At 42.1% G+C, this 16,364-nt stretch overlaps 2 protein-coding genes across 3 annotated transcripts; both read right to left on the bottom strand.

The window, feature by feature from the left end:
• Window positions 1-3,865: 3,865 nt before the first annotated feature.
• Window positions 3,866-10,080, bottom strand: pdp1 (pyruvate dehydrogenase phosphatase catalytic subunit 1). Of its 2 annotated transcripts, none has more exons than XM_080858463.1 (5): window positions 9,970-10,080; window positions 8,078-8,279; window positions 7,284-7,568; window positions 6,690-6,905; window positions 3,866-5,834 (listed from the first exon to the last, which is right to left on the bottom strand). In XM_080858463.1, the coding sequence occupies exons 2-5, from the start codon at window positions 8,252-8,254 to the stop codon at window positions 4,983-4,985; spliced, it is 1,530 nt and encodes a 509-aa protein (XP_080714589.1). In that variant the 5' UTR covers window positions 8,255-8,279; window positions 9,970-10,080; the 3' UTR covers window positions 3,866-4,982. The 2 variants fall into 2 exon arrangements, with proteins under 2 accessions (XP_080714589.1, XP_080714590.1); XM_080858464.1 differs by having other exon boundaries at window positions 8,078-8,315; window positions 9,970-10,046.
• Window positions 10,081-13,056: 2,976 nt separating this feature from the next.
• Window positions 13,057-16,205, bottom strand: ino80c (INO80 complex subunit C). Its single transcript, XM_080857589.1, has 5 exons — window positions 15,950-16,205; window positions 15,732-15,842; window positions 15,271-15,382; window positions 13,796-13,863; window positions 13,057-13,643 (listed from the first exon to the last, which is right to left on the bottom strand). The coding sequence occupies exons 1-5, from the start codon at window positions 16,157-16,159 to the stop codon at window positions 13,512-13,514; spliced, it is 633 nt and encodes a 210-aa protein (XP_080713715.1). The 5' UTR covers window positions 16,160-16,205; the 3' UTR covers window positions 13,057-13,511.
• Window positions 16,206-16,364: the final 159 nt, after the last annotated feature.

Genomic DNA, 16,364 nt, shown 5'->3' with positions numbered 1-16,364 from the left:
TTTTACCCTCAACTATACTCCCCTCCTCAAAAAAATCGAAGACGATTATAAACGCTGGTCTAAACATCCACTCACACTCATTGGAAGAATAGCTGCAGTCAAAATGAAAATCCTTCCTCAGATTAACTACCTCTTCTCTATGATTCCCACCACTCCTACAGACAATTGGTTCAAAACTCTCAACTCACTAACAACACAATTTTATTGGAAATATAAAAACCCCAGAATATCGCTCGCAACACTACAAAACAAAAAATCACATGGTGGACTCGAGGCACCAAACTTTCATCAATACTTCCTAGCAAATCAATTACAATACTTAGTCAAATGGATGAATATACAAAAGCACAACTACCCATGGCTGGAACTGGAACAAAACCAATGTACAAATATCCCAATTGCAGACCTTCCCTTCCTCTCACAATCAATAAAAAAATCCAACTTCTGCCAGCTCATTACCATCAACTCAACTCTGACAGCCTGGTGGAAAACGAACCAAATCACAAAATCATCACTGGCACTAAACAAGTACACCCCTCTCTGGCACAACCCAGCTTTCACATTACAGAACAAACCGTTTCACTTTCCCACGTGGGCACAAAAAGGAATCACACATCTTCCCCACCTGTTTGAGAACCACCAATTAATGTCATTCAACACACTGACCCAGAAATATGGGGTTGGGAGAGAACAGTTTCTTCAATATCAACAGCTTAAGCATAAAATTAAAGATAAAACTAGACTAACCAACAACACATTACAACCTTCTGAACTGATAGAAAATCTCATGAAAATTAATAACTTCAAAAAATTAACCTCCCAACTATATACAATAATAGCAAACCTAAAAACAACAATAACACTCCCAACGACCAAGTGGGAAAATGACTTGGCCTTCACTCCCAACCCCGATTATTGGGAACAAATCTGCAAAAACACATTTTCCATGACCACTGACACAAACCTACAGCTTATACAATACAAAGTCATTCATAGATCTCACATCACCCAAAGTAAAATGTTCAAAATGGGCTTAACCAACACAGGTATTTGTTCACAATGCACTTTGGGTAGCACAGACGATTATCTACACGCCATGTGGCTCTGTCAACCAGTCTACTCTTTTTGGATCACGGTCACTGAAGCACTCTCTACCATCCTGAACTTCAGAATCCCATCAACCCCAACACTCTGTCTCCTTGGTGACATCTCCATAGTCCACATCCCGCAAAAATTCAAGAACCCCTTGCTCATCTCTTTAACTGTCGCTAAGAAAGTAGTCCTCCAAAACTGGAAGTCAAAGAAATCTTGCCACATCAACCACTGGAAAAATCTAATCACACAATACATTGCAATAGAAAAACACAACGCACATAGAGGGAGGCAAATGCCAGCCTTTGAAAATACCTGGTCACCATTTCTATCATTTCTAAATTAAACGGAAACATCACCAAAACCTAACCATAAGCCACATATATCAACAGACACCACTTTTTAATGTTTTATAACTCCCCCCCCCCCCCCCCCCCTCCCACCCTCCTGCATTACCATTATACACATAGGCACTCACTAGCAACATTCAAGCGCACCAACACCCAAGTTACAAATAACATTCTCAACATTCTTCCGTAACCTCCCAATATACCATTATTTTCAATAACTAATGCATCCCGTGTGTTTAGCTGTCCAGTCCTGTCCTGTCTTGTCTGTTCTGTCTTTGCCCCACCTTGCTCCCTGCCAACCTGCCTGGTTATGTGTCTCTCCGTTTGTTCGTCTGTCACCTGTCTGTCTGTCATGTGTTTAATGTCACACTTTAAATGTGGTGCTATTGGGATTCAGGGTCACACTAAAAATGGTTACGGTAGGACAACATGTTAGTATGAAGTAAATGTAAATCCTGATCATATTGTACTACATTGGTTATTTTTGTTATGCTTTATTAAAAATAAAGTAACCTTTAAAAAAAAAAAAAAAAAAAAAAAAAAAAAAAAAAAAAAAAAAAAAAACTGACCAGTCTCATTCTCAGTGGTCTACATGGGCTCTGGAGTGCGGATTTGACTGCAACAGTGCTAGTTAGTGTCCTCTGTAGGTTAGCAGTGGGATAACAGCAGCACACATGTCAAGAAACACTCTGAATGTCCTATCATGACCCTCCATAGGCAGGAGGGCTCCAGCTGTTGCCCTGATATTTTCTTTCGTTGCTACCCATTTGTTGTAGCACAGCTTCAGACCGCTGCAGACAAAACCATCACATGCTGCAGACACATGCCCCTGCTTACTCATCCACCGCGTCTGAGGGTGTAGCTGTACCGCCTGCATGCCCAAGGAACTGGAACAGGTTTCGAGGTCAAATTATTTGGTCCTGGAATTTCCCATGGTACAGTCATAGTCATATGACATTATCACGTGTTTCTCTTACTGTTTTATTTATATCTCTCTTTCACACTGACACGAGGCACAGCCTCCCTATAGCTGTAGTTATGAAGCTGAAATGACAGGATGTGACTCAGTGTGTTGTAAACAAGAATTTAAAAGTGGTGAAATCTGAAATAACCCCATGCCATCTGTGGTAATATGCAAATCATTCATACAGTTTTGATTTGAGTATCTACCACATTTAAGGGATGAACCACACATGCATAGTGAGCCATAAGTCATTCCTTTCATTCCATTTTCTTTCCTCTGTCACTCCATTGCAAAATACTTGCAAAAAGTATTTGTAATACATTATAACAGTGTTTAAACGTGTGTGTGTGTGTGTGTGTGTGTGTGTGTGTGCTGTCAGGGGGTGGGTAGATGAAAGAGTGGGTCTCAATCTTCTACTGACCAGATCACTTCTGATTCATCCAGTGACATTGCTTAGAGAAGAGACTTTTTATTAGACTTAAGCTTGCAAGCATAGATATTATAATGTAAAAGCTCTGAATTGGTGTATGCAGTGCATGCAAGACAAAAGTTACAAATTTAAAATAAATATTAAGTATTAAGATCAGGACTTTTAACACAATTCCAGGCATGCAGAGTCAAAGGAGAAGGATGGCAAAAGGAAGAGAAGAGTGTAAAGACTGATAGATGAAAGCAGAACAGAAGAGATATAACTCCTATTGTTTAGAAGCAGCTTTTAAACTTTGAACACAAATTCTCTCCTGTGAACTAATAAAACCAGCTTGAAAGGCATATTTAGGCATATATGTGTAGCATGTAAAATGTGAAGGGACTTTTATTTTTGAAACAGGTATTGAGGCGAAGACAAGAAAACAGCAGAGGAGAAAGATAGATTTTTGGGGAGGGTGACGCATACTTGGAGGGAGCTATAGCGACTAGGTCAGCCAGCCGGTCTGTAGTTAGAACGTGCTGTGCAGCCCAGTGGGTAAGTTGTAAATTGAAGTGCTCAATAAACTTGCAAGCTTGTGATGCCCAGGTCCATGTCATGTGACTACGTTGGAAACCCCTATATATTTTAACCATTACATAAGCACCAACAGAAATAAGAACCAAACCCAGCCAGCTGTGTTAATTACATTTTTAACCCATTAAATATTTCAACATAATCTCAAAAATTCACACGTTAATTTTGACAGCACTATTCCAAACACATCTTGGCATTATCCTAAAAGAGGGCACAGCAACTGACTGCAGCCATGGAAATAAGTTTAGCATATATCTTTCAAGGAATATTCCCACCACCACATTATAGACATATGCACATAGTTAACACTGGCAGATTTCACACTCCTTGTTACTGTTGTAAACATTATTATTGAAACTTAATTTACATGGCACATCCATTTTGTTTGGAGTCTGTCAGTGACCACAAGACTCTTGCCATGCCTGCGAAGCCTAAATAAAATTACACAGAGACAGCTTTGTTTTTATTGTTTTAATAAAACACTCGAGTTACAAAAAAAGGACAGAGACCCCACCCACCCAAATGAATACTTTATATAATAGGGGCTAAATAGAGATATATCTTCAGTGGAGTTTATTACATAAACTTTAATAGTTTTAGATCAGATATGTAACCACGGCAACGTTGTGCTGTATCAAAGACCCTCAGGCAGCATTCCCTTTTCATGCTGTTATCTGTGCATGTGAACATGTGTGCATAAATACACTGGGAGAAATATATTATTTCCCAAGGAAAAATGAGAATAAAATAATGTGAAACACACACACACACACACACACACACACACACACACACACACACACACACACACACACACACACACACACACACACACACACACACACACACACACACACACACACACACACTCCTAAACATAGTACAGGCTGCCCACAACTGTAACATACAGCACTGCAAGTTAGAATGTAGACCGGTATCCTTCATTAGACCCTTCAGAGATATCAGTAAACCTTATCCAGAATGAATTTGGACCTTGGAGTATGCAAACACACTTGAAAACAAGCACACCCATACCCACGTAGATTCACACCAACTTTACAATAACTGGAGTGTGTTCTTTTTATGTAACATAATAGATGATCCTGATATGACAGCAGTGGACTCAGAAACCCCCAAAAAGCAGAAACATACAACTGTGCACACACAAACGCACACACACACAATACATTCCTCTGTAGTTCCTCATATGAACACATTTGAAAACCAATTGCAGCATCTCTGCTCTACATGTTAGAACAGTAAACAGATTTTTGACATGTTTAGTGTTCCAGAGACATTGAAACACCGTCAGTCACTCAGTCACTCAGTCACTCAGTCACTCACTCGCTCATTCATTCATCCCAGGTACAGTCTAAAAGTCTTCCCCGAGCATGAAGCGCCACACATTAAATAAAAAGAAGTGAATCTGTGTGTGTCTGAGCGTGTGTTTGTGCGCGCGCGTTGTATGCGTGTGTTTATGTATGTGTGCGCATGTGTCTGGATGTTTAGTTGTATATACCTATGCCTTGCAGGTCAGACTGCGCTGCACTGACACAGGATGGGAGCAGCTGCTTTAGCTCTGCTGCGTTCCTAGGACGTTGGGGTTAAACTGGGTGATGATGATGGTGATGTCGTCTCTGTACATGCGGGCCAGCTCCTCGGGCAGACTCAGCATCTTGGAGAGCCTCTCGTCGTCCACCTGGCCAAACTCACCGTTGCCCACGGCGTGGCGTATCAGGTGCGTGGCGGCGTTCTGGTCCTCAAAGGTGGAGGAGACGCGAGCCTTGCGCTCCTGCAGCAGGCCTTGCATCTGACCCAGGGTCACCCGGTAGCCCCCCACCGTGATGGGCAGCTGCTGGTGCACGCCCGTCAGGTACTCACCCACGATGCGCACCACCTCCTGCCGGTGCAGCGTCTCCCAAAGTCCGTCTGAGCCAATCACCAGGAAGCGGTCCTGTGGCCGGAGCCGGTGGTACGTGATCTCGGGCTCGGCCGTCAGGTAGGGCGGCGTGTGGTAGCTTGGCGGGATGAACTTGGTGTGCTCGTTCTCGTGCAGCGCGTCGGGGCCGGACTCCAGCACGCGCTTCTGCAGCTCGATGCTCCACTTGAACTTGACGTCGCCGAAGGCGCGGAAGGGCATGAGCAGGCCCAGCAGCCGGTCCTGCCGCACCACGGTCTTGGCCTCGCTGGGCGGGTGCTCCTGGCGCAAGCGCTGCAGCTCGTCCTCGTTCTGCGCGCAGTGGTCGTTGGAGAGCGTCAGCGCCGAGAAGGTGCCGTCGGGCTCCTGTACACCCAGCACGGCACGGCCGTCCCCGGCGTTGGCGATGTGCAGGTCGCTGCCATCCACGTGCGCCACGCAAGCCGTCGCCCCTGAGAAGGCCACGCGCAGCACCCAGTAGTGCAGGAACGCATTGGGATCACCAACCTAAGGGGACAATTCACACACGCACACACATAAATACAAAGAGACCAAAGGTGATTCAGAAGATTCACATTACAAACCTGAAATGTAATTATAAAAAATAAATAGTTTTGTAAAAGATTTTTATATTCAATACCATCAAATACCTTCCTTCAGCAAAGTAAATTTGGTAAATTAAAGACCAATTCAACTGATTTGCAGAGAAGGGAAATGGTGATTGGCAAAGCTATTTCAGAGACTGGGCAACTCTCACATGCTCTGTGCTCTACACCATGCCAAAGATAAAGAAATGTCACACCAGCACAGCTACACTGCCTATGTCCAGCAGCCCCTCTAAATTTAGCAGTCAAATAAGGAATTTTGTCAGGTATGCTTCCTAAAGGCCAGCTGTCACACAGATTGATTAGTTTAAGCAACTCAAATGTTTATGTAATACATAGGAATTCCACAAGAGGGTACTCTTGCCAACAAAACCTGAACATTTGCCCAAAAAGAGAAACTGAGACCACACCAAGGGCATGCAGTGGACAGCTTAAGGTCAAGAACCTCATTAAATAGTCTAACTATTTAACCAGCTCAGTAGTTTGCGTAGTCAGCAGTGCCATATCATACAGGAGCATTCTGACAGAGCATTAAGGACGTTTCACATGAATAGGACCAGTGCTCCTTACAGACCTGTTCAGAATCAAGACACCATCTCAATAAGGTGCCATTTGGCAATTATTTCAAAACCAATCAAGCACAGCTTCTGAACCTTTTAAATTTGTATACAGTCCAAGCAGACAGATTTTTAGCACATATCTACTAAATAAAAAAATATTGTTCTTCACGTGCCCAGAGAGAGGGAGTGTGACTGACCTGTGCCTCCAGAGAGATGTCGTTGTCCAGGCGTTTGAAGGCACAGACCAGCGCCTCGCTCACAGTTGGCTGGTCACCGGGACAGCCCAGGTCCAGGAGCTCCTGCCAGAAGGTGCGGAGCGAGGAGAAGTAGAGGGCCTGCGCCTCCCGACTGTAGTAGTCATGAGGGTGCTTATGCCACTGCAGGAGAGGGTGAACGGCACGGCCCGACTCCACCTGGCACAAACACAGACACAGACACACAGAGCAGCTTAGAAGACAATAATAACTCACAATGAGATTATCCTGCCTTACACATCCCAGTGTGAAGAAGAGGTGTTAAACCATGGAGATCTGCCATTGTGCAAGATTTCTATACAACCAGTCAAAGACTATAGAAATCATCCTAAATGACTTGATCAGCTCAATACATTGCATCATAATTGAACCGCAATTCAATTTAAACCTCTGAAGCAGGGCTGAAGCTTGTCTGAAAACACACACACACACACACACACACACACACACACACACACACACACACACACACACACACACACACACACACACACAGACACACAGACACACAGACTGAAACACTTCTCTGGCACTCACAGCGTTCTCCAGATCCTGCAGTGTCTCATGGGGCAGCATGGCCACGGCGATGTAGTAAAAGAGCCTCTCGCTGAGGGCCTGGGCGCAGGCACAGCCGGCATGGCCATCGAACACGCCCAGCAGCATGCCGCGCGTCTGCAGCAGAGTGGCCGCACTGCGCCGGTCCTCGATAGGCGCGTTGGCCGGCAGCTGATTGCTGTCAAAGCCCATCACCGAACTAAGGTTCTTGCCATCAAACTCTGGCACCTTGAAGCTGAACTCATTGGCTTTTAGGATGCTGTTGACCTGAGGAGGGGATGTATAGGCAAATCATGAAGGCCACTTCTATGGGTGACATATAACTTAACAGTCCTTAACGTATAACCTAGGTGTACCTCTGTATCTGTTTAGGTAGTAGGTTAATGTCCAATTGTATAAAAGCATTCACACTGTCATTTTACTACCATAGCATACAGTAATGTTATCCCCTTAGCATTGGTAGACCTGGGTCATTGTCGCTAAAAACTATAAAAGTTTTTCATATTTTTATTTGATTATTTTTCATATTTAGCTTTCTTTAATAGACAATTTAGCTTTCCACAACAACAGGGACTACAGTGACTACAAACTAGACATAAACTGGTGTGTGTTTGTGTGTCTAATAAGCATAACGGTGAAGCGACAAGTCAAATGTTTACTTGAGAATGCAGCCACTTTTAACATGTGATTCCTCAAACAATATTCAATAGGTTTGCCAGTTTCTACTAAACATAAGCACTGGCCTGCACTCATGCGGGTGTGTTTGTGGTGTGTACCTGTGGGGGTGTGAGCATGTAGGTGGCAATACTGGCTGAGGCACTGAAACATTGCGGCCACGGACGTCTTTTCTGAGGGAAGCTACGGTTAGCACCGGGCAGGAATTGGCACGACACTTGAAACTTTCGCAGCTCCCCTCCCCGCCACACCCGGGAGAGGTGAGAGGTTGCTGCCATTGCACAGCTTCAACCACTCAAAGAGCTGTGGAGTGAACAGGCCCACGCACAGTTAACACACCTACACAACAATGCAAAAAACAATATGACCGAACATGACCAAAAATAAAATATACACTATTTCAGGAGAATTATTTGGATAACACAAAATGACAATAATTTTCTCTCCACTATTTGTTTACAAAATGTTGTCACCCGAGAGATACTGTCTCGGAGTTCTACTGAAAGTGGCAAAATGATTTTGTAAAATAAACCAAAAACAATAGCAACCCCATTCTATTCATCCTGTAAATTGTCCGTGCCCAGTTCCTTTCAGATATTAAATAGCTTGTGGTTTCGGTATCCTACCTGATAGAGATTGTTATTGTCTCAGTACAATTAAAGGCACCCAGTGCAACTTCCGAGGCTTAAAAATAAACATTCAATTTCTAGTCTTTTTTACACGTAGTAAGTTTCAATAACTCCATAGCATTACATATCGACATTCAAGGAGCAAAGATTGAAACTTACTACGTGTAAAAAAGACTAGAAATTGAATGTATATTTTTCATTGAATGTTTATATAAAGTTGCACTGGGTGCCTTTAAGGTTAGTGGTAACTAACAGTAATAAAAACCCAAATAATCCCTGAAATATGTCAATAAGGAAATTCGGAAATTGCTATTTCCAAATGTTGAAAGGCTTTTGTCCTCCCCCTGTATATTGGGCGGTTTGAGTCCGTGCCCAGATGTTACAATGACATTAAACCTCGGCAATCCGCTTCTTCTTTTTTTTTAACAGTCCGCCCACGTGTGACAACAATTTTCCGTCCATATCCCTCATTTTGCTCTACCATTTGCCTTGTAGCTGACTCCATATGGCTTGCGTGACATTACATTTAGCAGGATGGGGCTCCTGACATTCAACGCGCTGACCAACACACAGACGACCCCAGCGAGATTATAATTAGCTTTCCTTCTTCCTTGTCACCTGAATAGCGTAACTCATGCCCACTGCCTCTATGCTCGGGCATATACAGCCTGGATAACTGAACTATGTAGTGGACATGCCAAAGCCACAGTATTCACAAAACGAGTAAAACTTGTCTAGCTTATCAGAAATGACAACACATACACTGTATTCACCAAATAGCCAAAAGCGGACGGCTGGCAGCACATTTGGGAAAACGCCCGATATAATTATGTTAGCCAGGTACTGCCCGTCCTGTTGTACAATGCATGATCGACATTTAGTAGCATAACGTGTACTATCGTGGCAGGCAGGCGGGTGTTTCAAAGTTAGTTTAACATCTGTTAATCGGTTTTAAACAGGCTAGCTAAAGGCAGGAGTGCAGCAGCAAGAATTCCGCTCCTCACCTCCAAATTGCCATATTGTTTCCTTTAGGGTTTTGGTTTGTATTTAGGATTATGTCACAAGGAATTTTTGTGACGAGAGACAAAATAACATCCGATAGCTATAATCCAGGGTCGATATCATCTGGCTGTTAAATGGCAGGCTGTGAGTTGTTGGGTCGGCTGCTAAATGTCAACCAGCTAACATTAAGCATGCAATTCTACTAGCAATCCTGCTAATTTTCAAACTACACCACAGCCTCACAGGCTACCCAACCCACACCACCCATCTGCAACCAGTGCCTGCGCAAAGAAAACAGAAATAACCCAATAACATCGTTTCGGTGGTGCGAAAAGAGTTGACCAACAAGGACTCATGTTTACCTCGTCCGTTAAGTACCGCAGTAGTTCCAACGCATAATCGCAGGACCCCTATCCACCCGCATCCCACAGTCGCTGAGTGCTTACCGGGACGCGCTGATTGGCCCACCTCCGCGCCGGTGGCGTCACATCGATGCATGCAAACGCCATTAACCCGTTGTAAAGCGGATATCCTTGAGAGTGCAAATGTGTTCCATCTGCTGATGAGAGTTTATCTTTTAGTAACTAAAATCATAGTCATGATGACTTTGAACTATGACGACCAGTGCTCGCATATTTCTGCACGTAAAGCTGTCTGATTCTGGAAGTGGGTGACAAGCTCGAGATGACAAGCTATTAAGGGCATAAAACCTGTTGCTGAAGTAGGTTAGAGTGCCCTTGTGAAGTGTGAAGTGCAGTAGCATTGTTTCAGGCTTTGATGCAAATGTAAATTCCAACTGAGGAACAAATGTAACCATTTGCCGAGTCTGGTTATAGCTAGATTGCCCATGTATGTAGCATACATTGACTTTATACGGGGCCCATATTCTGTGTATGTCCACACACACACACACACAGACACACAGACACACAGACACACAGACACACACACACACACATGAAACAGGACCAAAATAGTTTGACCCACATACCTGCCCTTCACCCAGTCAAGACAGTTTGGCTACCAGTTCCAACAACTCTTCCACTACTGACAACATGCAGTTATTTTCAGCCTAATGAAAATGACAAAAGAAGTGACAAATAAAATCCAAATTGAGTTCAGAGATAATAAAAAAAAGAAGCCTGTAAACAAATGTGCTGATTAGTGTAGAATTAGAATAGGCAACACTGAAAGAACAATCACTCAAAGCAGAAAGATGGCTTGTTCTTGGTATCTTTACAGTACCTGAGATTCAGAAACATCCTGAGGTGTGCTTTACAGTGTGGATGAAAGCATTTTTCATTTGAAAAGTTATAGCTTTGCCCAGCAGTCTGAGTAGTGGTGAACTGTGGAGGACCACATATGTAGGAGGCACCTTTACTATCAAGTTAGTTTAACAAATAGTTGGCATCCACTTATGAATGAATACGTTTGGGCATCATCACAAAGCATGTTTCTAGAATTATATCAGATAGATACATCAGAAAGAGAATCAAATCAGATGTGAGAAGTAACCATTAATTATGACTATATGCCTAGCCTATCCTTCTACAACTTAAGCAAGTGTCTTGAGTCAGCAAATGTTTAATTCCCCCTTCATTTGGCTTGTTTTTAAGAAGTTAATTTTGTAAACGTATATGGTAAGGCCTCTTCTTACTTCCTTCCTTCTGCCCATTCATGCATACTGTTTCTTGTAAAGTCTTGGGAAACATTTTGGATTGTGAAACTATATAATTACAAATGCTTATTAGACATTCCAAACTGGTGTATATAATTTTTGAGGATGGGAATGTATCATGGCATGGTAATGAGTGCATTACACGGGTAAATCCTTTTTGTAAACAGCAGCAATACACAAGCGGTGGAATCACCAACGAAATTCATCTGGTAGAGGAATATCATTGACTACCCTACTCTTACATTACTGTTGGACACATTGAACATGTAACATAGTAATGATGTTATAATGAATAGCTTTGTTAATTAATGTACAACAGGTTCCCCAGTTAGTTAGTTAGTAATTAGTTATCTTAGCTTTATTAACTCACAAATCATGGTGATCCCACATTACTAACGCACATTTCTGTTCAACATACATTACTGGCTTTTTCATCTATGTGGGAATGGGAGGAGAGGAATAGAGGATAAAGTAGGAAAGAGGAAAAGAGAATGAATATTATATTTTATACTAGACCTGACTGCATATGATATATTTTTTTGGCAATATGAGAATTGATTACATTTACAGTAATATCACTCATGCACTAAGTCACCCAAGACGATGCAAGGATTAAGTAAACCTGAATGTACCTTTTAGAAACGGATGACCTTTTTAAATGAGATCTCTTTTAACTCTAGCATGTCATACATAAAATGTGAAATCCACATTTGGTGCACCACCCCAGAACTACTGTACTGTGTGTATATGCCCTGACATTAAAATATGAGTAGTCTAAAAATACTGTTCAAATCTCTGTGGACAACAGACTACTTCTATGTTACAACCCTTTGTATCATATGTCAAATTGTAAACTGTAACACATACGTATACTCAGCGGTGGCTAATTAGTTTTTTTTTTTCTCCATTTTATCCTAGCACTCACCCGTCATTCACACAACACCATTGTTCTTTGTGTATTACACTCACTTCCTCCATGGGGACTGAGACCTGTTGGACTGGCTCTGACATGCCTTGATGTTTTTGTATATTTCCTCTAACTAAAAACATTGATAAACATGTGGCATATATGTACAGTAAAGAAGAAAGGTTTCTTGGGGTGCTCTTTTTATGACTCTAGGACAGAAACTCACAGAGACATATTGACAACAAGAACAAATGTTTAAATATCCCTCCACAGGCATATGTTCCCCAGAGGGTTACTGAAGAAGAAATATTAAATGAAGTACTCTGGCAGTCATTGGAAAATAATAACTTACTAAGGGCATCTCTATTCTTTCCTCAACCATCATTGCTTATCTGGTGTTTTGTTTTACATATAACTGGCCCTTACTCATCCTAAAGCTAATAGTGATAATTATGTGAAATAATTCAGGGCACAAGGAGGCCACTATGGATGAAAAGAGTACACAGGAAAACATTTGTCTGGTTGTCAAGGGCAGTGTAGATTTTATGTTCCATTATGTTTTAGGTAAATCTACAATGATGAACATTTGGTATGTATGTTATGAGTCGTTTCAACTCCTACCGCTAATAAAATGTGAATTTAGTCGGCAACATTAACTTGCGTAAGACGCAGTACTTCACGTTTTTTTTTATTATTACTAGCACACACCAGATGGCAGTAAAACACTGAAAACACTGATGAGGTCAGTAAGCAGAAATGTCCTTGAAACAACTGGGATACTTTTTCCATGCACACATTATTAGAGTTTTAGCTGGGCAGTTCTTCACCTTTGTGAACATAAATACATCAGTATGTATAGGCGTACAATCATCAAATGAACATTTTTGAAGTGTTTTTGGACTGGATTTCCATATCTCATGACTAGTGTGCATGTTCTAACTGATTAACACGGGTGCTGAAATGAAAGCAGACATTCTGCATAGTTTACGCCCTGCTGAAGTTTCCAGATAAAAGACACACACACACACACACACACACACACACACACACACCTGTTTCAGGAAGTAGCAACTAATCTAAGGATAACAGTTGGATAAAACATGAAGTAGAAAAAAGCGTCACAGCCAATACAAATACACATTGCTCTGGATACCAGAGATCATATATTGTATACAAGACACATGGTATACAAGTGGTATACAGCCTGGTATACAAGTCCACACAGTCTTTCAAGAGCACAACAATATGTGCTCATCCCACATGTGTACATGAATGTTCTTGATGATGATTATTTTTGCATGATTGAGTGTACCCTTACGTCAGGGCACTATGCAGGTGGCCTTCCTCAATGTCAAGTAGCCAGTGACCACATCAGTGGGCAGGAGGCGGATGTAAGAGAACTCCTCTGAAGAGGCAAACCGAAGCTTAGTCTGGGGATCTGTGTAGTTCGCCTGTAACACACAATATTCAAGTTATGGGAGGGGGGTCTTTGCATTTCCCAAGACCAATTGAGTCTGATGAACTGTAACTCTCCAACAACCCACACTCACACGCACATTGGCACGCCCCAGAGTGCCTTTGGACCCATACATGTATTTCTTACCGGAAGACCAGAGATGTCTGAGTATTTCTTTGCTGGTTTCATGGAAGGGGGTCCATCTATATTGTAATCTATTGTAAAAGATACAAAAAACAGTTAGTATGATTATTTCTGCCCTTCTTATTGGTACCCCACACCAGGTTCAGTCATCCTCCTTGACTCATCTCACCTTCGACAGCCAGGTCATCCCCCTCTCCTCCACAGTCACAAATCTCGGAGTTAGGTTTGACTCTCACCTGAACTTTAATGATCATATAAAACACCTGTGCAAAACCTCTTTTTATCATCTAAGAAACATCTCCAAACTCCGCCCCACTTTAACCCTATCAGATGCATAGAAGCTTGTCCACGCCTTTATCTCCTCAAGACTGGACTATTGTAATTCACTCTTCTATGGGATCACTGGCAAGAACATCCAGAAGCTGCAATACATCCAAAACAGCGCTGCCAGGATTCTGATGAAGGTCCGGAAATATGAGCACATAACACCAATATTACACTCACTACACTGGCTCCCTGTCTCTTTCCGGATAGACTACAAAGTCCTTATAATCACCCATACATGCATTAATGGACATGCACCTCCCTACCTGCAAGAATTAATTAATCCCCAAACCTCCCCCTGCACCCTCAGGTCTTCAAACAGCTCGCTCCTCCACGTCCCCAAAACCAAGCGTCGCACCATGGGCGACCAGGCCTTTTGCTCGGCAGCGCCACATCTATGGAACAGCCTCCCTGACCACCTAAGGGCAACGCAGACGCTGGATTCCTTTAAAGCCTTAAGAAAAGACTTAAGACTTTTTTATTCAGGAAGGCATTTCTGGCCTTGTGTTGAATCTTTTCTGTTATGCTTATGTTAATATTTAAATTTGTTTTTAATTTTATTGTATTATTATAGTTATTTTCTAATATGTAGGCACTCTGAGATTCCTTTGAATGAAAAGTGCGTTAAAAATAAAATGAATTATTATTATTATTATTATAAAACTCCACTCACAACAGGTGATAAATACATGGTGTCTTGTTTAACTTATAATAATGTAACTTATTTCACCGACCAAATGCTTTTCCCGTGATCAATACACAAGCAAAAACAACCATTGTGTATTGTGATGGTAGAATTAGCTGATTGTTTTTTGTATTTAATATATATTATTTTTTTTGTGGGCAGATTTTGTGTGTACATTTTGAACAAGGTAAGTATCTATAAGACTGTCACATTGAAGCAGTTTCAGGAAGATTCCTGGATATGCCTTAAATTTTTATTTTTTATATTATTGTTCCATCATCATGTTGTTATATGAAGGACATTAGAACCATTTTCCCAGTGCACTGGCTAGACAATCCTGCTGGCTATATGCTTTCCTATCATCTTTCCACCTGAACTAATACACTAGCAGTCCTTTACCATAGACTCAAACACTGAAATGAAATAACTACTGAAAGAAACATGGACAGCTGTAGTGGAAAAGACTCACAGTTGGGATGTTCGACTTTCCATGGGAGAGTTCGCTCTACTGCTATGATCTGCTTCAGGTTCTTCCAGCTCCGATTCTTCTTCCCTGCTGCAGCCCCTCCTATGCCAGAGTGCTGTAGGGACAGTGGGACAGGGAGGGGAAAGAAAAAAGACCAGTAAAGTAAAGATAAATGGCTGGTAAAGGTGATCCAAACCTTCCTGACTCTAAACTTTACTCTAAAAAAGGAAAATGAAAGGTGTGTATTACAGAGGTGAGTGCTGTTGTGCAACATGCAACCTTATGGGTCTTGCCCACTGATGACTTGGTCTACTGCCTAATACAGAATGTGGAGTAGGCCTACTTAGGTAAGAAAGACAGGAGGGCTTATACAAAGAGTGATATTAATCCAGCAGTCGAGGTTATTCAGTCTGTAAAAATGGAAGAGTGAGCACAAAAACACATCGACAAAAGTCCTCACTCACCACAAAATTGGGGTCTTTGAAAGGCTGAGGCTTTGCAGCATTTTCAGTTAACACAGAGGTGGCGTCGGCACCTCCCGATTTCACTTCGCTTGTCACATCCGCTGGCACTGGCTAAAAAATAAAAACATGTCAAGAAAACCTGGTTCGTGCACGGTTAACATTAGCAACATTCAACACTTTAAACATTCATGGTAATTCAGTAACTTAATCCAACCAACCTGCGCTGATGCAGTAAACTGTATCTTTTTTTTCTTGCTGTTGGTTGTGACTCCTGGAGTAATAGCCGGGCTAGCAGGTCGTTTCTTTCCACGTCCCAGAGGGGATGGTGTGGTTATAGGAGATATTTTGCTGCTGTGGCTAGGTGAGACTGAAACTGCCACCACGTCCACCATCACTGGTGAACTGGGGTTAGCAGACGGCGAAGCCATTTACTAAGTCTACTAAGACTGTCTCTGATGTAAGTTAAGGAGTTTACCCAGTTATTTACCCTCTCTAAAGTAGAGCTGCGTGTAGCCAGCGACAATAACGGATATTTCAATATGGCGCCATTAGTAATGTTATCAAAATAAACGTCAAAACATATTTTAGTTTGAAAATTATACAAGGACGAAAAACAAAGGGAAAAAAATACTC

This window comes from Sprattus sprattus (genome assembly GCF_963457725.1).
Source record: "Sprattus sprattus genome assembly, chromosome: 19".
Taxonomy (NCBI): domain Eukaryota; kingdom Metazoa; phylum Chordata; class Actinopteri; order Clupeiformes; family Clupeidae; genus Sprattus; species Sprattus sprattus.
This window is presented reverse-complemented; position numbering and strand designations above follow the sequence as displayed.